This window comes from Hemicordylus capensis, chromosome 1 (assembly GCF_027244095.1).
Source record: "Hemicordylus capensis ecotype Gifberg chromosome 1, rHemCap1.1.pri, whole genome shotgun sequence".
Taxonomy (NCBI): Eukaryota; Metazoa; Chordata; class Lepidosauria; order Squamata; family Cordylidae; genus Hemicordylus; species Hemicordylus capensis.
The window spans coordinates 97,161,659-97,184,273 of NC_069657.1; the positions used below are offsets into that span (position 1 = coordinate 97,161,659).

A 22,615-nucleotide genomic window follows, 5' to 3' on the forward strand; every position below is an offset into this window, starting at 1 on the left:
TTTCCCTCCAGCATCCCCTGGTACCAGTGGTTTGGAGAAACCTGAAACAGACATCTGTCCTTTAGTGGAAGCAGGGTGATAAATCTTTCCATTTTAGATGCCACCAATTTTGGGGTTCCCGCCAAAAACAGCCAAGAAGGCTCCAATGTGGTCTCTGCGCATGTGCAGAGCACGTAAGTGAAAAAGACAGGGACCACGCCGAAGAACCAAATGTTTCCTGACAAGAGACGCAAGATGGACCATCTGTAATCACTTGTAATGAACAAACTGGCTCACACCCCTCAGATCTAGAATTGGCTGTAGGCATCCATCTCTTTTTAGAATTGTGAAATACCCAGAGAATAATATATCTTGACTGATAGGTGGTAACTCTTCTATTTACTCCTTTTTTGAAGAAGGGATCTTACTTCCTCATGGAGGGTGTAACCTGGATTCCAGAATTGGGGGGGAGGGGTGTTCAAGAATTTGAAATTCTATCCTGTAGCTGTTGTGAACCCACGTGTGAGATCTGATGACTGACCAGACTTGGTAGTATTGTTCCAGTTTGGGCATGGTGGTGTCATTGCCTCTTGGTATAATTTTTTTAATTTATTATTATTTATTATTATTTATTTATTTGATTTATATACCGCCCCTCCAAAAATGGCTCAGGGCGGTTTACAACAAATAAGAAGCAATTAAAATCAAAACTAAATCAACATTAAGAACATTAACATTAAAATCATTTAAAACCAGCATTAAAAATTTAAACCATGAATCTAATTAAAAGCCTGGATGAACAGATGTGTCTCCAGTGCCTTTTTAAAAGTTGCCAGAGATGGGGAGGCTCTTATTTCAATAGGGAACGCATTCCAAAGCTCAGGGGCAGCAACGGAGGAGGCCCGTTCCCGAGTTGGCGGCAACTGCAGGCGAACCTCTCTAAATGATCTCAACAGGTGGTGGGGCTCATGGTGAAGAAGACGTTCTCTTAAATACCCAGGGCCCAAGCAGTTTAGGGCTTTATAGGTAATAACCAGTAGGGATGTGCGAATCGATTCGGATACAAATCAATTTGTACCCGAATCTAGCTGATTCGGGTGATTCAGAAACAAAACGAATCACCCCTGTGGTCCATTGGCTAGATTCGGGTACAAATTGAATCGCAGCTGATTCGATTCGGGTTTCGGATCTGTCCTATTAATTTCCCCAGATTCCCAGCTTTCATTTTTTTAAAAAAAAGCTAAGCTCTAGCCCTTATAGAAGTGGAGTTATGGAGCAAAATGTGTGTTCACTATTTTTCAAGTGTTTGGATTCTTTGGTGTATAATAACTTTCACTCAATGAATCCTTATGAGGATTCATTACACACCTTCGTTTCTTCTATTCATTATGACTGTCTTTTAGACAGTGCCAATTGTCAACTGCCATGTGCCAACTACACCCCACTCCCACCCGCAAGGCAGTGAGGTACTTACTCAGTTTAAGTTAAGTGCCTAATGGGTAGAGGCTACCACCCAAATTGCAGAGGGATTGGGCAAAGGGCTGGTTTTTGGTGAGTTGTTGAAGTTTTCTATAGGAAATCATGTAGGTTTCAGCAGCCCCATAACTGCACTTGGGGGGTGCTGGGGTGGCCCAGAGTGAGTGGTGGTGTAGTGAACAGAGGGTGCCAGCCCACCCCCCACCCCCCGCCGGGTTTCTAGCCCATGGAGTTTAGGGTTCTGTTTCTGAGGTATTCTGAGTGTAGATTCTCTGGTAGCAAATGAGATTTTCAATACAAACCATGAATCCACTCTCATTTGCTACCAGAGAATCTACACTCAGACCACCTCAGAAACAACAGAACCCTGTACCCCATGGGTTAGCAACCCCATGGGATTGGCTGGCACCCTATGTGCACTACACCACCACTCACTCTGAGCCACCCCAGCGCCCTCCAAGTGCTATGGAGGGCGCTATGGAGGGTGCAGCCCTATGGGGCTGCTGAAACCTCCATTATACCTTATAGGGGAAAACCTTAAAGATGAGTAAACTTCAACTATTCTCCAAAAACCAGCCCTTTGCCCAATCCCTCGGCAATTTGGGTGGTAGCCTCCACCCATTAGGCACTACCACCTCACTAAACTCTTCCACCCCAGATCCCACTTTATGTCCCAAATCTGCCTCAAAGACACTAAACCTTCAACAATTCACCAAAAATCAGCCCTTTGTCCAATTCCTCTGCAATTTGGGTGGTAGCCTCCACCCATTAGGCACTTAACTTAAACTGAGTAGTACCTCACTGCCTTGTGGGTGGGAGTGGGGTGTAGTTGGCACATGGCAGCTGACAACTGGCACTGTCTAAAAGACAGTCAAAATGAATAGAAGAAATGAAGGTGTGTAATGAATCCTCATAAGGATTCATTGAGTGAAAGTTATTATACACCAAAGAATCCGAACACTTGAAAAATAGTGACCACACATTTTGCTCCATAACTCCACTTCTATAAGGGCTAGAGCTTAGCTTAAAAAAAAAAAAAGAAAGCAAGCTGGGAATCTGGGGAAATTAATAGGACAGATCCAAAACTCGATTTGGATCAGCCGCGATTCGGATCCGAATCGAATTTGGGTGATTTGGCTGGGTCAGATTCGGATCCAAACTGAATCAGGGCTGTTTCGATTCGGTTACAAATCGAAACACAGAAAATCCGAATTGCACACCCCTAATAACCAGCACCTTGTATTTTGCCCAGAAACGTATCGGCAGCCAGTGTAATTCTTTCAACAGAGGAGTTGAATGGTCTCTCCTAGATTATTAGAGTTAGATGGTTAGAGTGCTGGACTAGGACCGGGGAGACCCGAGTTCAAATCCCCATTCAGCCATGATACTTGCTGGGTGACTCTGGGCCAGTCACTTCCCTCTCAGCCTAACCTACTTCACAGGGTTGTTGTGAAAGAGAAACTCAAGTATGTAGTACACCACTCTGGGCTCCTCAGAGGAAGAGCAGGATAGAATGTAAAGTAATAATAATGATCCAGAGACCAACCTGGCCACTGCATTCTGGACCAACTGCAGTTTCTGGACTATGTACAAAGGCAGCCCCACATGGACCGCATTGCAGTAATCCAGCCTAGAGGTTACCAGCATATGTACCACCCTTTTGAGGTTGTTCATCTCAAAAAATGGCTGCAGCTGGTGTATCAGCCGAAGGGGTTTATAATGGGGCTTTAGCTTGGTAGGGAAATTTGGCTGGGATGTGGATGAGGAGGATATATTGAGCTATTTTGTAAGGGCAGTCTAAAAATAGAATAAATAAATAAATATAGGCTTCTGCTGGTAGTAACGGTGTTGCTGTTGACAGGAGTCACCAGAATAGTATGATGGTTGCCTTGTTTGTCAGGGCCATAACTTCTTTCTGGTGCCCAAAAATAAAGGATGAAGAATGGGCGAAGCCTATAGAGTGGGCCATGGAGCTGAGCTTTTGGACCCTCTCTAGCGTGTCTTCTGTTTTTTTGCCTGAGTAATGCTTCCCCATCTTCAATTTGAGTTTTTGCCTCCTGTGATTAGAAGGAGTGTAACCTGGCATGCCTCCTAAGGGAGAGTGCCACAACCCATAGAGCGAGTTCCAGAGTCAGCCCAATGGCAGGTGGAGTGCAATTGCTACTTTGTCACTCGAAAGCCTTCTTTTAAGAGCATCTGTGCTGTGTTCCTTTGTTATTGTTGAAGTCTGCCTAGGAAAGGACCTAGTTTTTCTAGAATGAAGTCCTCCTCATCCAAATCCAAGCCAAATCCCACTACCAAGGCAATTTCCCATTATACCAAGAAGCAATGACTCTCAACAAGAGACTTGCTGTGGAACAGATCTTTTTGCCTATAGCATATAACTTCTTCCTTTCTTTATCTGCAGATGCTGCCAGAAGCCATTGACGAGATTCTGACAGTGCTGACTCTACAACCATCAAATTATGTACGGGGTGTATGGTAAGGTATTGAGAGTCAGTTTGCTGTATCTTATACATGTTTTCTAGTTTCTTTGACATGGGGAGCATGAAGTCTGGTTTTTCCCACGCTGTCTTAATATGGGAGAATGTTGGGATGACAGCTAATGCCACAGTGTCCTGTGAATCAGATTGAATTAATCCAAAGATTGGGTCTTCCAGGGAGCTTGCTTGGTGTATTTCCAGCCCTAAGGAAGATGCCATGTGCAATAGTAGTTCAGTGTATATGTTAAAGTCCTCTGATGGGGTTTTGTCCAATGTGTCTTCAGCCACTTTCTCTCCTCCAGAGCTGATTGTTTCCATTGGCACGATCAGAGTTGGAGTCTGAAATTCCCTCTTGGGAGTTTTTAGTGTTATCCTCCAGAGGATTACTGGGTGAGTCAGCTGTTTTTAGTGGCAGTGCTTGGTCCTTTGGGTTGGTTGAGGCAATTGGATTAGAAGGAAGTTGGGCATATTTATCCTGCAAAGCTACGTGGCTTTTCTCCTCTATGATCAGGACTCCTTCGAGGTGAGCTGGTCCGAGGGGCTCTAGAAAGAGACCTAGAACACGTGTAGGATCTAGACCTGTGACAATGGCAGTGGCAGCTATATTTATCCTGGTAGATATGGGGGGGGGTAGCCATAGGGGTAGCAGCAAGCTTCTGGTGCACAAAAATCTTAAGGGTCGCTATACCATCTAGGTCTGTAAAATTCTTCTTAGTCTCAAGCACTGAGAGGAGCGGGAGCTACAGGTGTCAAGGGATTGGAGTCTGTACCAGCCCCAATGTCTTCTACTTCCATAATAAAGTGTGACGCGTTCCTTATGACCAGAGTGAGGGGTGTTTTTTTTTGCTACTTTATGCACAGTTGTGGCTTGTCCTGCCCCTGTAGCAGACTAGAGCTTAGAATGAGTTGACGTCTAGGATTTGGGCTTGTTGTGACCTTTCATTTTAAGGTGCTCCTTAACCGCCTCCTCTGGAACCAAAGCGGAGCTCTTACTCAGTTTCAGCAGTCTGAGAGAGCTCAAAGCACCCTTAGAAGCCACATGGCCTGAAGCTCCCTTTGAGTTCAATGACCTAGAAACCATGTGTAGCAGAAGCAGTGAGTTTAGAAGAGTCTGCTGTTGGAGCTGTGTTGCCACAGTTGACCCCATAATCAATGAAGGCTGTGTTAGGATGGCCACGCTGGACCAATATTGAATGTCTGGGGTGGGGGGCATTTTAGAGCCACACTCCCCACACCATTTGAAAGTCACTTTTAAAGGCGCACTGTAGAGCACCCCGGCCTGAGGGGAAGGGGAGAAGGGGCCAATAAAAACATGGATGCCAATTCAAAGGTAGAAGGACTATAATGAAAATGACAGAAGTGAGAGTAAAGAATAAAGTAAACAGAATAAAGAATAAAGTAAACAGGTGTACAACTTATTGTACAACTTATTGTTTTCTCAATAAGTAAAGCAGAGGGGGAAATTCAAAGACCTGCTCGAACGGCGGTTGATAAAAGCCCGAGGTATGGTCTAACCACAAAGGGGGATAGTTTTCCCGCTCTTTTTTCATCATAAGATGAAGCTCTGGAAAATTCCAATTTGTGGTTCAGCACAGACGCATACCCAAGTGTGATGCACAGAGACCTCAAAGAAGAACATATTAGTAACAACTGTGGGAAACTACCAATAACTGCATAACTCACTTTAAAGATCAATTTTTCAATGTGAACAATGAAGCAGCAACAGTTTTTCAATGCCAACAACCTAGTTTTGCAATCTTAGTTCTCCAGATTTTCACCGTAAGGAACTGCTAATTTGAATCTATATTCAAAGCAGAATAATACTTAGAAAATGGCATTTGTTCTCATTGGGACATCCTACAAGATTTAGCTCAAACCGGCTGAAAGACCACAAGTCTATTTAGAAAATAGCTACATATGCGTTATGAGACGAGGGAATGAAAATAGATTGCAACTTTACCTACAGCATACAGAACACCTTACCTCAACAGTTTCAACTGTCCACTCATCTACCTGTTCCTTCTCACTACTGCTGAACTGAGTCTCTGCCATGAACTGTCTGTTTACATACTAAAATAAAAGTGAGAGAGTACAACAGTAAGACAGCAGCATTCATTTTTAAAAGGTGACTACAATCTTTCCACTGAATAGTACCTCTGTTGATTCAACTTCACTGGGTTCAGTATATTCTTCTGTTGGCTCTGGTTCTATGAGGAAAATACAATGTTTTAGATGAAGCTGTAACATATTTACAGATACACCCTCTCCCACTATCATATTTCAATCCATTATGAGAAAAAGCAGAAGTCTGAACCACAGCACTGAGAAACGGTATGGTTAGCCATGTTATAAACTATCTTAGTACTGCAATATGTTCATAGGACAAGACACCCAGGGTTTGTTTTTTTTTACTTAAGTGGAATCATATTGCAACTGTAGCAGCAGTTTGAACCACAAGGTGTTCGTGGAACTTTTAAGATATCATCCATATTTAGCGGTGTATCTTGAGAATCAATCACTCTTACATTTTTAATATCTAAGTAAAATACTGGAAGCCCTCCACTATCACAGAGGTTAGGTACTGGGAAAGTCCTGCAAACAGTGAATCCACGATATTGGAGAACTTTACCTAACCCCCAAAATGGGCTTAGGTTCCATACTCAGGTGGCACAAGTGGCTGGGACAATTTAATTATGACAGGGGGTAGACCTACAAATAAGCAAAACTACCCCGCACAACAACTAAATTGGTAAAGAGGCAGATGGCCTGTGAATAGCTGAAACTGCAAGAAATGAATCTGCAAGTATCAAGGGCCACCTGTAGTTAAGAATTAAGTTGTACATTACATAACCAACCTCTGTATGTTCAGCAAGGCTGGCCAAGATAACAATGTAATTTGAACATATCTATCCTACAAAGTTCACTGGCATTATAGACCCAAAGATTTCCTCAGAAAAGCCAAGGAAGTAGTTTCAAGATCAAAGTCTGTCTCACAGATATGAACAGATCTACAAAGTTCTTCCATTTTTGTTTCCATAGCTCATTCCAACAAGCAAGATTAGCCAAGGTTTACAAGTCTACAGAAAGAAACTGAAATTGCAATCCTGTGCATATTTACTGAGAAGTAACTCTTGTTCAACGAAATAGGATTTCTGAACACATGTACAAGCTCATGTTGCAAGTCAAATATTTTCATTACCAGCTTCGGCAACAGGATCTTCCACTGCAGGAACAGGGGCCGACTCCTCCTCTTCACATAATCCATTCTGATGGTTATGAGTACTATCAAAGTAGCTTGTTTGAAGAATGCGTTCAATAACTTCCTTTAGGGCTTTATCTGGAAACAAAACAACACAGTTTCATTTGCCAAATGTTTTAGAGTGGTTCCTCACCAGTGTTCCCCATAATTTTTTTCATCAGTGAGCGGAATAATTTTTGTTCTAGTAGTATCAAGGCAGTGTGTGCACATGTGCATTATTATGTGCCAGACAGACAACACACACCATAAATATGGAAGGAAAGAAGTATATTTAACAATTCTATACTAAATTAGTTGATACTAGCTGATCCAGCACAGAGCATCTGCGCCCCTAGTTCTCCCTGTCTCTCCTCCCCATCTTCATTTCCCCCGCTCACTTCAGCTCCAGTACATTCTCTCCCATGCCCTTCAGCCCCAGTCCGTTCTCCCCCTCCTAATCTGCTTTCCCTCCCTGGCCACCGCCGGCACTTTCCCTCCTCGGCCACCACCATTTTCTCCCCGATCCCCATCGCTATCCAGGCAGCTGCTTGCGAACTCTCGTGAAAGCTACCACACAGGGATTAGCGATGGGTACTCCTTGGAGAAATATATATAAAGAAATAAGATACTGGAGATGCAATGTGCATAATGGATCTACACCAAATTATTCTCTCCAGAGCTTTCTAATGCATAGATTAAGAAAATTAAAAAATAACAAATAAAGAACCGATGTTTCGACCTACAGATCTAGACTATACAACAATAAGTGTGAAATTAAAGCCTGCCCAATCTGTGAAAATGGGGAAGGGATCTGAAAGCAAAGAGGAGTTATTTACAAAATTACCTGTACAGAATGTAGTGAAAATTATATAGTGGAAACAGGAAGACATTTGTTTACTAGATTCATACAACACCTCACAAATGCCAAACATATAAATAGGGAAAGGCCATGGTCAGTTCATATGAAAAATAATCACAATGGAAAAACAAGCCTCTTAAAGTAACCATCTTAAGAGTCTGAACAGTGTACACTCAAAAGATAGATAAGGGAAGCATTTTGTTTAGACATGTTACAGCCGTGGGTCAATGGTAAGGAAGAACTGAAAGAAATCTTAAAGTATATAAGCTATTAAAGGATAAGCAGTAATTTAGTTTATACCCTCCCCTTCCCCCCCATTTTCTGTCAGAGTTAATATCAAGCAGGCAAAGCTGTGAGTCATCAATTTCATCGTCCCCTACTCTCCCTGTTTTTTCACATGGTAATCAAGTGCCTGATCAGATTTAGAGAGAGTATCTGGGATATAAGAGAGTGGATTTTAAACAGTGAGACATGGAACACTGACGTTTTAGTCTGTACGTCAAAACATCTGTTCTTTATTTGTAGCTTTTAATTTTCTTTTAATCTACGCATTTAAAAGGTCTGGAGAGAAGAATTCTATACTATTTATAAAATTTGATTTTTACTTACTTTCACTTCACATTTGAGTATAATAAAAACATTTAGCTGTCGTAGAATGCTATTTGAAAGGGTTAAGCTAATGAGATGGTAGGAGCCATAGGTTCTAGAGGCAGCTTGGGTCCAGGCGCCGAAGCGTCTGACAAGTCAGTAAATGCAGAGGGCTGTAAGCCCGAGCCTGGCGGGGAAGTGCGGGCCACCGCCTGCATAGTAGAAGGCCGAGAGAGTGCCATAGAGGATTTTAACACCTGCTCCCAAAGCCAAGATCTTAAACAGGAGGCTCAGTTCTTCCTGGCCTGTTTAGTGAACTTCGCACAGTGTGTGCAGGTGCCTACTTTATGTGCCTCGCTGAGGCAGAAAAGGCAGCAATTGTGTCCGTCAGTAGAGGGGATCTTAGCCCTGCACCAGACACAGAGTTTAAAGACAACCTTGCTCTCCTTAAGAGGCAAGGGAAAAGAAAAAACCCTGAGCCCCAAACTGTCAAACTGTCCACAGACAAAGACAGACTGAAGAGGAAATCACGCACAGCCGCATATCACCAGAGGGGGCAGGGCTACCGCCCAAATGCTACAGAAGAAATTTAGCTTGGGGAAAATCCAACGAGGTCTCTGCACAGGCTCAAAGCCAAATAGTGTAGAGCACAGAGACCACATCGAAGAATTTATAGACAGGATCTTCCATGTCAAATTTGCTTCTTCAGTTCTAGTCCAAGTGTAGTTGCCATTTTAAAGATTTGGCAATGGTACGAACGCATTTCTTCATTTGGTAAAATGTTATCGGTGGGTACCACTTTGAGAGGTGGATGGATCATTAGGGTGGTCAGGTGAAATCAAAGTTGAAGATGTAGATGAATCAGATTCATAGTATTCGGTTAGTATCACGGTTCGTGCTCCAGAAGGGGCAGGGACCTTCTTCTTGGACACCATCTGAGTGGAGAGGAAGTTATCTCCAGGACTAGAGTCTGTGTAGGCTGGCTCTTTTGAGGTTGAGGTCGAAGTACCTCCATGGTCAGAGTGGAGATGCAAGAACGTAAGACAGGATGCTGCAGTACCATGTCAGTCTCCAAAATTGGAAGAGCAACCTGCATTGATATTGAAGTCACAGAGGGAGCCGGCAAGTCTGGAGGAGTGACTTGCATAAACAACGGAACCATCAACATTTAGAACTGACATCGAGCCTTCCAAAGTTTATAGTCCTGATAGTCTGATGGAAGTCCAGGGGAACGTATATGCTTTTGTGCTGCATCTCTGCAACCCCCCTTCAGGAATCAAGCCTTGTGTGGCGACAGTCTCTCGCTACCCTAGACGTGACAACGAAAAAGGCTGTGGTGTCAAAAGGTGGCTAACCACAGAATGGAAAGGTTGAAAAGCATAAGACGTTGAAGCACCTGGCGTCTTCAATATCGAGAATGTCATGCCTTCGGCATCGAGACCGTGGCTCCAAAAGCCATAGAAGTTTGAGCTAGGTGTTGTGCTTTCACCAGAGTCAAGCATGTCTAATAGTCGCTGGACATTGCCCAGTCCCAAACTGCCTTCCATGTCATTGTCTTCAACATCAGTGCTGAAGGAAACCAGTGCGTGACGCGAAGCTTGCGGAGTCAGGTGGGCTGCCAGTGAAGGCTGCCGTGTCATGGCAGGCGAGAGTGAATGTTCTCAAAGCCAGGTAATGATGCCGTGGTCAGTACCACTCTCAATGTCTAGGTCAATGTTGACTCTTGGAGTTGAGCTGTTGGTGATGGACGATCCAGGACCACAACTCCTGGGGTCGCAGGGTGAGGTCAAGGCATCACTGGCACTGACTGGAGCATCATCGGAGAGGCTCGGGACGTGGTGGAGGCCTCCTCAGTGATAGTCCTGTGCTCCAAGTATGAATGAAAGTCCGAGTCCAATCCAAGGTCGTAACCGAATTAACTGTCCATCCATTTCGACTAAGTTAAAAGTATTTATAGTAAGAATTGTCTGGTCCAGTCCAAGTCATTACACATAATAAACTAAACTATATTTATTCTTTTTTTACACAGAAATTATTCTGATCCGAGGAGCTCACTGTTCAAGGTTCTGACACCATGGCGGTCAGAAAGGAACTGAGGAAAAAATGCTAGTGCACCCAAACTGAGGGAACGCACCACATGCAAGGGGTGGGGCTAAGCACTTCAAGGAGCTAGTCGATTCTGTCCGAATGGTCCTGCACAGGCACAGAACCCACTCTTATGAGTGCAGCAGATCACGATCCAGATTAGAGCAGTTTGGTCTAGACCAGCTGCATATCTTCGGCCTTCCTACAGATGCTGGGCTACAGCTCCCATCATACCCAACTACTGGCCACCATAGCAAGGGATAATGGGAGTTGTAGTCCAAGAACAGCTGGAGGGCCAAAGCTGTGCAGCCCTGGCCTAGACCTAGAACAAAAATTGAATGTTTGACCAAGACCACATTTGTAAATCACTCAACAACATTTTGAGGAGGAGGAGATGAACCTATAGCCCCATGCAAGACAAGACAGCTGACAGGCACACATATAGTGGAGCACACAGGGAAGCAGAAGAGACCAGCGCTTCAAAACAGTGCAGAGAAGATTCTGCAGAAAAGCCCATGAGTAAGTCGTTACATAGCTTATTTGTACTGTTCTCCATTGGGAAACCTTAACGTTGCCCAAACATTAGAGAGACAAGATACCACAAATTCTAAGGCCTTCAAGTTTATCCTTAGGATCCTCTGAGGCAGGCGTGTCAAACTGCAGCTCTCCAGCCGTTATTGGCCTACAACTCCCACCATCCCTGGCTAATGGCCACTGTGAATGGATGTGATGTAGACCAACAACAGCTGGAGGGCCACAGTTTGACACCCCTGCTCTGAGATAAGCAGGGAATCCCAATTAACTTTTCAATCAGCAGAAGGGATCTATTCAAGCCAGTCTGACCAACCCGCACTATGGATAGTGTCACTATGGGGCGCCTAATTAAAAGCTCTAGAAAGCCCTTTGAAAAGAGATTAGGAGTACATTCCTAGTCTTGATATTTTCATGCCAACAGTATGCTTTGGTAGATGTGACAAGTGGGCATAGATGGTGGATTTTGCCTTATCTGATGAATCTTGACAGCTCTGCTCAAATTTTCTTTGCACTCTGAACAGTCTCAAAAGTCACCTGGGCACACTAGATAACTACTGTGCATATTCAAGGAGCAGAAACAAAGAGATATACTCTGATCTCTTTGATATCATTTCTCTGAAACTACAGTAGGATGAATATGGTATGCAGCCCTGCAAAATTTCGAACTCCTACTAATAGCACTCTTAGAGCAGTGAATGGGAACAAGAAGCATGTTAGCAGAATATCTAATAAATAAGATTCAAACAGGTACTGTAATCAGAAGTGCTCAAAAACTTGCATTAAGACCAAATTGCTCACAAATAGTATTGTTGGATTTCACCAATGAAACAGACAGGCAACAGATTCAGATCCAAGAAAACACACACCCTCATGTAAACAAAAAATTGCATGTAGCACTAATGTACTGTTACAGAATGGTCAACAGTAAACATGTTTTGATGTTAGATAAATATATGGAGGGGGTAGGTGCATCATTGACAGCAAATCACAACAGCCAAACAACTTCCACAAAGCAACAATGTCTAGCATTTAAAATTAACAACCAGATTGGTAGCATCACCATATTCTGCTTGGCAACTTCCAAAAAAAACTAGCTAGCTACCCTCAAGAAATCAAAACACTGAATTATGTGGACACATTGCTCCGGCATGGCAATTCCTACATTCTTATGTAATGAGTGAAAACATTATCAAAAGTTGTCCTATTCTAGACTTTGTCTGAGCACACACATGCCTTGCTAAGTGATCATCAAGGAGAGGGAAATCATAATGGGGAGAATTGTGGGGTGACTGAGTAAAATGAAAATGCTAAGGCAAAAGATAGGATAATCAATAAGAAGAGAGTTAGAAATAAGAAAACACGCAAGGAAGAAAATAAAAATGAAGAGAAATGACTTAGCAGGCCAGAAAAAGTCCTCCGAGTCTAAGGCTGTGTGAAGCATGCGGCGGACAACAAAGAAATGGATAGAGGGAGATAGCCTCAGTCTCATGTAGGCTAGGGGGCGGGGCTATCGCCAAACTGTAGCAAACTTGTAAGGTTCCCAAGTTGGGCTTCTGCGTGTGCGCAAATGAGGTACAGTGACTACGCAGAAGAAAATTCTAGGAGAGATACCATGTATCAAGCAGAACAAAAACAAAAACCACTCTGAACCCAGTCAGTAGACTGCTAAGATCACACCACATGTAGTATAACTTAAGAGAAATATCCTAAATCAAAAAAGTGATAAAATAAATGTATTATTTATGCTTGATTCTTAGCTATGCTACCTTGAGTTACAATTGTGCAGCTTTAATTTCCTCAAAAGCTTTGTAGTAATTTTTCTTTTTTAAAAAATCAACTTCCTCTTCCTAATTGTGACTAAGTCTTTACAAGGATCTGGATTTTTATTAGCTCTGAATACCTGTTCAAAGCAACAGCAAGAAAGGGGACCTGCTTTTGGCCTTCCCAGAAACATCTGGTGGATCACTGAGGGAAACAGAATACTGGACTAAGTACGCCCTGGGTCTGATCCAGCAAGACTGTTCTTATGCTAACTTACAAAATGCAGAAGCAACAGTTCCTTTCCCGTTGCATATATAACATTATCTTATGTTTAGCATCTAAAAGCTGTAAAGTACATAGAATAGCCCATGCAACTGAATAATACTCAACCTAGTTCTCCAAACATATTTCTCTAGCGATGAGATTTTGCTCCAGTTATCAATGCCTACTCTTCCTCACCAAAAGGCATATGAAACTTTTATTAAGTTTCTATGTGAAAAAAAGTTATTCAAAAAGCTCTTTTGCTAACCCAGTTTCTGGAAAGCAAAGTGTTGCTAAGCACCATCAGCCACACAAATTGATGAACAAGCAGAAACCAGCAAATGGCTTCCAGTGCTGAGTAAGGTTGCATCAGTACAGAATACAGTGTGCTTTAAATTAGCATGCTGTCAGCTATTCAGCTACTGACACTGGAAATAGTAAGTAAAAGAATCAGCCTGAATATTCTAAGAGCTTGGTATTTGATGCGCTTACTTTAGCTCTATTTTTAATAAGAGAGCGAGGGACATACTTACAGGTTGTTCCACATACAGGTTTTTCCTTCCCTTCCAATAAGTCCCAAAGATGAATAGATGCCTGTTCGTACTGTTCATTCAACCTTCAACAAAAATAGTAATGAAAGCATAACATATCTCAAAACTCCTATGGTGCAAAAGAACTAAACTGCTGCACTTCAGGCTTTTCAGAAATATTTTTGCAGGGTAATCTATTGCAATACCTCACATTCATGTCCCGTTCTGGTTCAACTAGTTTGTAAAATTCATCTAGTGTTGACAGTTCTGCCTCTGTTAATACTGGCACTCCATTTGTTCCTTGTTTTAAGTCATTGCGCACTTCATCATCACCCAACTTGTCCAAAATATACTGCAGTTCAAGCACTGTTTTTAAGCGTTTTTGTTCAGCCTCTTCTCTCATTAGTTGTTCTCGTCGAGCTGTCTTCTTTATTGTTTTTTGAATCTAGTAAGAAGGTACAGTCAGTTAATGGATAGTTTTAAGTTCAGTTTAAATGGTTGCCTCTTTTGACTTATGTATGAGAAATCCAAAATCTTTGCAACACAAGAGAGAGAACCAAACTCTTAACATCTTATATCATCTTTATATTTTGAGCATTTCAAGTATTTTCAATATTTCCTTAAAAGGTTCACAGTATGTTATATCAACCCTTAGAGTCTCACTGTTTGTGCCAACAGTCGTCATCGCGCACCTATTCTTCCCTATAATCTGCTCCTCCTCTTCCCTCCATTTTTCTCTTTATTCACTTTGCAGTTTTGAAAAAACTGGGATCTCAACTTTGCACACTGTATCTCACCATCATCCACACTTCCAAGACATGCAATGCTTCACAACTGAGCAGGATTTCCCATTGCACACATGGTGTGGGATCTAGGGAAGCATAAGCAATGTTCTTATTCATTCAATTGAGCTGGTTTGCTTCATTTTCACTGATGCTTCTTGTGCCCTCCCGCTGAAAAGACACTCCTGAGGATTTGACACATTCTTTGGAATGTTGTATGATATGGTATAGGAGCTGTAGGTGAGGCACACACTTGCGTGAGCAGAAGTGCCTTCTACTTACACAAGAGATGCTCTGAATTTGGCTCATGGAACATTCCTCAACTTACAGCAGGGAAAACCTTGGATTTATGGAGCTCCATGTACCCTTCAAAGCTCCTAAACAGCAGTCTAAATCTTAAAATATTTAAGATTAAGTATTTGAGCATTACCAGTTCAGAAATTTTAGGTAACTGTTTAAATATGTGCCAGATCTTCTTAAGTGTCAGAATAAGAGCTACATTACTGATTTTTCATATATTATTATAATATTATTATTTATTACTTTTCTATACCACCCAAAACTTGTGTCCCTGGGCGGTTTACAATTAAAATAATCTAACACATCAAATCGCTTAACAGTTAAACACATTTAAAACATTAAAAAAATTAAACATTTAAAACCCAATATTAAAGAGAGAGAAAAAGAAAAACAGAAAAACAAAATTATTATTTTTTAGAACCATAGATCTAATTAAAAGCCAGGGTGAATAAATGTATCATTGGCACTCACATGAAAGGTCATTCTCAGAAGTATGGGTTGTATCCACAAAGGATCCTGGGTTGTCTCAACCTCCTGCTCCTAGACAGGGCCAATCAAGAGCTTTGACTTATAACAGGAGGGAGGGCAAGCCCCTTGGTCTCCAGTTCACAACCAGCCCTAAGGTGCTCCAAAAACAATTATGTGAGAAATGGAGGCAAGCAAGCAAGACACAACCATGAAATAGGCAAGAAGCACCATCAGTAACATAACCTGGAACTAACGGAACAGCTCGTAGGGAGAACAGACTACCCTAGAAAGGAAACTGCCCCACAGGCATATAGGAGACAGACGGGGAGTCAGGGAACAGGAAAGAAGGATAAGCAGAACGGCCAAACAAGCAGGTGGGGGCAGATACAACCCATGCTTCTGAGGAGAATGACCTTTCAGGTAAGTGCCAACGATTCATTCTCCCTCAGAAGAGGGTTGTATCCGCAAAGGATCCTGGGACCTACCATAGCCCCTATGGCACACTGGGCGGGAGCTGTGAGGTCTGGACTCAAGAGGGGACCACCTGCTACAGCACTCGCCTACTGAAGGCTGCATCCACAGAAGTCCAGTCGTGTATCTTATAGTGCCGCACGAAGGTGGACAGAGAGGCCCACGTGGCGGCCCGACAGATATCGACCCATGGTGCCAAGTTAGAAAGAGCAGCTGGCGAGGCAGCACTCCTTGTGGAGTGGGCTGTAACACCCTCAGGCACGGGTGTACCGGTGGCAGAGTAGGCCAACAGGATACATTGACAGATCCACTGTGACAAGGTGGACATCGAAACCTTCTTACCTAAAGAACAGTCTCTGAAAGAAACAAAGAAGGACTCAGAAACCCGAAATGACTTAGTGCGCTTTAGGTCAAATCCCAAGTAAGGAATCTGTGAACCGTGGGTGGCTTGAAGATAGCCACCCCTTTGAGAAACCTCTGAACATGAGGATGTTGAATTAAGGAAGGGGTCCCTTACAACTGCAACACTGACTAGATTGCAAAAACTTGATGGTGAAAAGTATTAGGACGAAGCCCCTGATCCAGACCCTTCTGCAAGAACCCCAAGTCTTGAGCCACAGAAGTAGAAAGTGGCTCAACTCCCGCAGAATCGCATCAATGCAAGAAGGCCTTCCAGGTGGATTGGAAGACCTTGACTGTGGAAGGATGCTGGGAAGCCAGGATGGTGCCCTGGTATCTGAGGTACCCACAAGCTGCTAGAGAGCCCCGCTCAATCTCCAAGCGAAGAGTGAGCCCCCCGGTTCCAGATGGAACACCAGACCCTGGCTGAGAAGATGACTGCAGCTCCCCAGAGGAAGAGGTGGTTCACTGAACAACTCCACTAGGTCCAAAAACCAGGGCTGGCGCGGCCAGTGTGGCACCAATAGGATGACCTCCGCCCACAAGACACAAACCCGCTGGATCATCTGTGGAATGATGGCGAATGGGGGGGAAGCACAGGACAGATCAGGAGGCCACGGAAAGGTCAGAGCATCCACCCCTTCCACCCCGGTATCTGGTCAGAAAGTGATCCAGCTTGGCATTTCCTGGTGAGGCGAATAGGTCCATGACTGGCCAACCGAACCTTAGAACAATCTGTTGGAATACTTGGGGATCTAGCTACCACTCCACAGGGTCGATCTGCGATCAACTCAGCCAGTCCATGACCATGTTTAAGGCCCCGCTGATGTGATTGGTTTCCAGAGATAGTAGGTGTTGTTCTGCCCAAGATAACAGGAGCGTGGCCTCCCGCATCAGGGACCTGAACCTTGTCCCGCCCTGCCGGTTGACATGGGCCTTGGCAGTTGCGCGGTCTGTACGAACCAGCACATGCTGGTTTGGGGCCACCGGAAGAATCTCCATGAGTGAGAACCTGATCGCACGCAACTCCAGCCAATTTATGGAGTTGGCACGCTGGGTCTTGAATCATAGACTCTGCCCCACGAGGCACTGACAATGACCACCCCAGCCCTGAAGGCTGGCATCTCTCATCACCTGGATGTGGTCCACCGGGAGGAATCTGACACCCTTCTGTGTGGCTGGGGACACCCACTAACTAAGGGACCAAACCACTCGAGGCAGCAGGCTGGCTCTCAGCCTGGACCTACTGAGCACTTCGTCCTGATACTTGAGCATAAGCCACTGGAGGGGGCGGGAGTGGAACCGGCTCCAGGGCACTATGCCTATGGAGGAGACCATGAGTCCTTGTAGCTGGCTCAGCAAAAGGACATCAGACCTGGGGCGTGAGATTAGGAAACGGCACCAGGAAGTCATCTTCCTCCTGCGCTCCGGGAGCAGACACACTGTTCCTTGGACAGTGTTGATGCGTACCCCCAGGTAGAGAACCTTGGACTGAGGAACAAGGGAGCTCTTGGGCTAGTTCACAATGAAACCGTGTGCCTCCAACGTGGAAAGGGTCAACTGGACATCCTGCTGGTCCCTGAGGAGGGAAGGGGACCTGATCAGCAGATTGTCCAGAAACGGGTAACGGTGAACGCCCCTGGTCCTCAAGTGCACCACCATGATTTTGGTAAACACTCAAGGCACAGTCAAGAGACTGAAGGGAAGTGCCCGGTACTGAAAGTGGCCATCCTGGTAGGCAAACCTCAGGAAACGCCTGTCTTGCACATGGATGGTGATGTGTAGATACGCCTCCTTGAGGTCCACCGAGGCTAGGAAGTCCCCCTCCTGCAGAGCCATTAGAATTGAGTGGAGGGTTTCCATACAAAATCCCTACCGCCTGAGGAACTTGTTGACAAACTTGAGGTCCAAGATGGCCCTCCATTCCCCATTCTTCGTGGTGACAAGCAAGAGGGTGGAGTAAACCCCCTTCCCCTGCTCTCCCGGGGGAACAGGTTCAATGGCCTGTGTACTGACTAGGTGACAAACAGCCTCCAGCATTAGATGTTTGAACTCCTTGCACGACCAAGGCGAGGGTAGGAACCAATCTCCAGGCTGCTCAGCAGACTCCAGAAAGTACCCGTGGGATACAGTCTGGAGTATCCAGGCATCCGAACATGTTCGGGACCAAGTCTGTGCAAAGGCCTGCAGCCTGCCCCCCACCTGAGCGGGATGACGACCCTGGGGATAGTCACTGGGCAGAGTTGCGTTTGAAGCCGGGCTTAGCCAGCTGACTGGACTGCTGAGGCCTGCATTAAGAATTGTCTTGAAAAGACGACTGGGACTTGGGCTAGTAAGAACTATCTTATCTGTTCTGGATGGAGCGAAAGCAGTCTGTATCCCTTAGAACCAGAAACTGCAGGGGGAAATTTCCAACAGTACTGACATTGAGATGTAGAAGGCATAATAGCCTTCTTTTTCTCTTTTGTTTCAACTAAAATGGGGTCTAACACCTCCCCCAAAAGCTTGCCCCCCTTGAACGTGGAATTGGCAAGGTTAGTCCGAGACTTTTGGTCAACCTTCCAATTTTTAAGCCAAATGTGGCGTCTACCGGTGACATCTGATGCCAGTGCCTGGGCTGAAAGTTGAGCAGCATCCAAGGATGAATCTGCCATAAAAGCTACCACTTTGCCCAGCTTGTTGAGTCCCTGCCTAAGATTGGTCAATTCAGGAGGCACCAAGGAAGTGAGCTCCTTAACCCAAAGGATAGCAGCCCATGCAAAAAAACTGAATTAGCAGTGGAAGCCCTGAGACAGAGCAGTTGCCTCATGAGACCTGTGGAGGACAGTGTCGCATTTTTTGTCCTCCAAATTTTTTAGGATGTCACCTCTATCCTTGGTGAGCACAGCCCATCACTAAGGCGACCACCTCAGCGTCTACAGGGGGCACCTTGAGTTTCCCCATGAGGGCGATGCTAGAATTATACAGGTGCTCCACCGCAGGAGGAGGGCCTCTGCACTCAGTGGGCTTGTCCCACTCGTTTTGGAAAACACCAAACAAAACAATTAAGGGCAGGTAACAGTCACCTCAGGTGACCTCATGAAGGAAGCACAGCCAGGTACAATTCAGTACCTTTGGGAGCGCACTGAACGACCCCATCCAATCGCAGAGTCTTCCTGACCTTGTGCAGGAGAACCAGAAAATCGGCCTGGGAAAAGAGCCGGAAGGGTGCCTGCTGAGAAGTGGCAGGCTCCTCACGGTCCCCAGAGAGCTCCCCCTCCTCCGGATCGGAGTCGGAAGCCTTGGAAGGCGCATCAGGCTCCGAATGAGGAGGGAGCAAGGGATCCGGTGGGCAAGTGGCAAGAAGACAGGGCAAGAGGCCCTCTGTCCCCATCGGGGGCTGTAGGTACTGTGGCTCGGGCCTCCAGATCGGTGTGTGAAGGGCTGTTAGCCACACCCAAAATGGCGGCCGCAGAGTTTGGGGTGGGAAAAGGCTGAGCCGAAGGCAGGAGCGGCAAGGCCACAGGCACAGGAGACCATGGTAATTTCTTGAATTCCTCCGTGACTATGCGGCGCAGGAAGGCCACAAACGCCAGGGGAATGTAGTCCTCCCCCGTAAATGAAGAGGACTGTGGGGTGGGGGGCCCCGCGGCAGAAGAGAAACGCTTAGAGGGAAGGGCATGGCAGTGATTGCCCAGAGCCAAGGACTCATCGAGCGCCTCCGACGGCTCACCTGCTGAAGGACCCACAGCCTCAGGTTCACGTTGCAGTACTGGAGCTGCAGCAGCACCTACACCTTCAAAAGGTATGCCTCCTCAAGAGGAGGCCTTGGGCACAGCTGGCTACCCTTAGACTTGGCCTCCGCCAAGGTTTTATCCCGCTTCTTGACTTTCGAGGATTTGGCTGCCTTGTGGGACTGAGAGATGGGTGCAGGAGTGGTCGCCACAACCCACTCAGCCTGACACTCTGGGTGTGCCACCGAGTCCTCTGAGAGAGAGGGTGAGACCTCTCTCTCACCATGTAGATGCTACAATGCCATATGAAGGGCACGCTAAGAGCTGCAGCAGAGGAACAACATTATCGTTCTGTCTCCCTGCTACCCTCCCTAACTGATACCAGGTCGCAGGTGAGTCAGCAAAGGGTAGGAAAGGCATGGAGGCAACAGCAGAAATACAAAGAAGAAGAATAGATGTGAGGTAAATGGAGCATGGAGAAATAGCACCTGCTGGAGCGAGACAGGGTGAAGAACTGGAGACCAAGGGGCTTGCTCCTCCAAAGCTCTTGATTGGCCTTGTCTAGCAGCAGGAGGTCGAGACAGCCCAGGATCTTTTGCGGATACAACCCTCTTCTGAGGGAGAATGCATCTTCAGTGCCTTTTTAAAAGTTGCCAGAGATGGGGAGCCTCTTATTTCAAAAGGGAGCGCATTCCAAAGTCTAGGGACTGCAATGGAGAAGGCCCATTCCTGAGTAGCCGCCAGATGAATTGACCGCACCTGCAGACGAACCTCTCCAGATGATCTTAGCAGGCGGTGGGGCTCATGGCGAAGAAGATATTCTCTTAAATACCCAGGGCCTAAGTTGTTTAGGGCTTTATAGGTAATGACCAGCACCTTGTATTTTGCCCAGAAATATATAGGCAGCCAGTGTAGTTCTTTCAACACAGGAGTAATATGGGATTCTCCTAGATGACCCAGAGACCAATCTGGCTGCCGCATTCTGAACCAATTGCAGTTTCCGGACTACATACAAAGGCAACCCCACACAGAGCACATTACAGTAATCCAGCCATATCAGTCTTGAATCTCATTAATATTTATTTTTTTAAAACATACATAGTAATAATCCTTAAGTGAGCTAAAAGATCATGACTAAGAATATTACAAAGAAAGGGGAAGCTGATCAAGCCACTGTAGTTAACTTTTCAAGTATGTATATATTGGTCTAAATGAAGATATTACGTACAGCTTGTTTTTGAGATCTGCATAGTACATGAGATAAAAGCAGTTACTGCAGTCAGGAGACACTTTCAAACTTTTACCATTTCAAGCACAGGCCAGCAACCTTAACTCATTGTATCCCCACCTCCATCCAAACAAAACAAAAACAAAGCACACCTTGATTAACAGCTATCATATTTCTAGGAATTTCAAGTTCACCAAGTATTTCAAATTACAGGATCTTGCCCAATACCTTAAGCATGTGCTTAGTATTTTCAGAGACAATGGTTCACTTCAGATGTCACATTTAGGGATGTGCACAAAACCGGTTTGACGGTCCTTTTCTGAAGCGCCAAACCAGTTCGAAATGCCAGTGTTCGAGCCGGTTCAGATGCGGAGGGTGGTTGCTTTAATTGACTCATTCGCAGTCAGTGGTTTTGGCAGCAGTGCCGGCAGGAAAAACGTGGTAGGGGAAGTAAGGACACCCTACCCGTGCCTTAAAGCATCCACTCCCCACCTCCCTGGAATGTATAGAACCGGTTCTGTGTACATGCTAACCTGTGTACATGCTAACCTGTGTACATGCTAACCTGTGTACATGCTTCTGTGACCCCTGCTAACTTGGCAAAGAGGCACCTTTTAACGTGGCGATTCTTTTTATTTAGCAGGGGGAGAGTAACTGGCCCTATGCACCCCCAGCACAGTACTTCCAGTGACTGTTGCTGGTGTCTACCTTATGTTTCTTTTTAGAATGTGAGCCCTTTGGGGACAGGGTTCCATCTTGTTTGTTATTTCTCTGTGTAAACTGCCCTGAGCCATTTTTGGAAGGGTGGTATAGAAATCAAATTAATAATAATTAATAATAATAATAATAATACATCTCTATGCACATTCACATCATCCTTTGGCTGATGTGCTGCAGTCTCATCCATGCTCTTACAATACGAATATGAATACGACAAATATTTACATACCGCTTTTCAACAAAAGTTCCCAAAGCAGTTTACATAGATAGATACATAGATAGATAGACAGAATATAAAATGGCTCCCTGTCCCAAAAGAACTCACAATTTAAAAAAGCAACATACGATCGACACCAGCAGCAGCTACTGGAGGGATGCTGTGCTGGGGTTGGATAGGGCCAGTTGCTCTCCCCCAGCTAAATAAAGAGAATCACCACTTTGAAGAGGTGTCTCTTGGTTAGTTAGCAGGGGCGATTTTGTTTTCCAATTTGTCATTTGCAGTAAGCATGATTTGCTGTGGTACCAAAATAAGATCATTGTCTCTGCAGATATTCTCTGTACTACTCATACTTAGCCTTAGAAGTATATTTTTAAATAACTGTTTTGCACTTTGTAAATGATTTATAAAAATCATATGCATGAACCAAGAACAAGACTCACACAGTTCTACAAAAACTTTATCGTTAGTGTCCAACAGAAACCTTAACCCCACCCACCACCCAGGGGTTTCCTACAATGGA

The 22,615-nt window shown here is 44.9% G+C and overlaps 1 protein-coding gene and 1 long non-coding RNA gene across 6 annotated transcripts in view; both read right to left on the reverse strand.

Annotated features, from left to right (window-relative positions):
- The window catches only part of CAPRIN1 (cell cycle associated protein 1), a 72,307-nt gene that overhangs the window by 32,730 nt on the left and 16,962 nt on the right, over positions 1-22,615 (reverse strand). For 4 of the 5 annotated variants that reach the window (XM_053283980.1, XM_053284060.1, XM_053283758.1 and 1 more), the window contains exons 5-9: positions 14,001-14,239; positions 13,798-13,880; positions 7,138-7,275; positions 6,093-6,145; positions 5,922-6,008 (exon numbers count right to left, since the gene is read on the reverse strand). In XM_053283980.1, the coding sequence (XP_053139955.1) occupies positions 5,922-6,008; positions 6,093-6,145; positions 7,138-7,275; positions 13,798-13,880; positions 14,001-14,239 (600 nt within the window). The remainder of the gene's footprint in view (positions 1-5,921; positions 6,009-6,092; positions 6,146-7,137; positions 7,276-13,797; positions 13,881-14,000; positions 14,240-22,615) is intronic. The other variant, XM_053283903.1, reaches the window with a different exon arrangement.
- LOC128339935 (uncharacterized) lies at positions 20,984-22,601 on the reverse strand. The gene is made up of 2 exons (XR_008313355.1): positions 21,705-22,601; positions 20,984-21,672 (listed from the first exon to the last, which is right to left on the reverse strand). It is a non-coding gene; the product is annotated as an uncharacterized LOC128339935 (long non-coding RNA).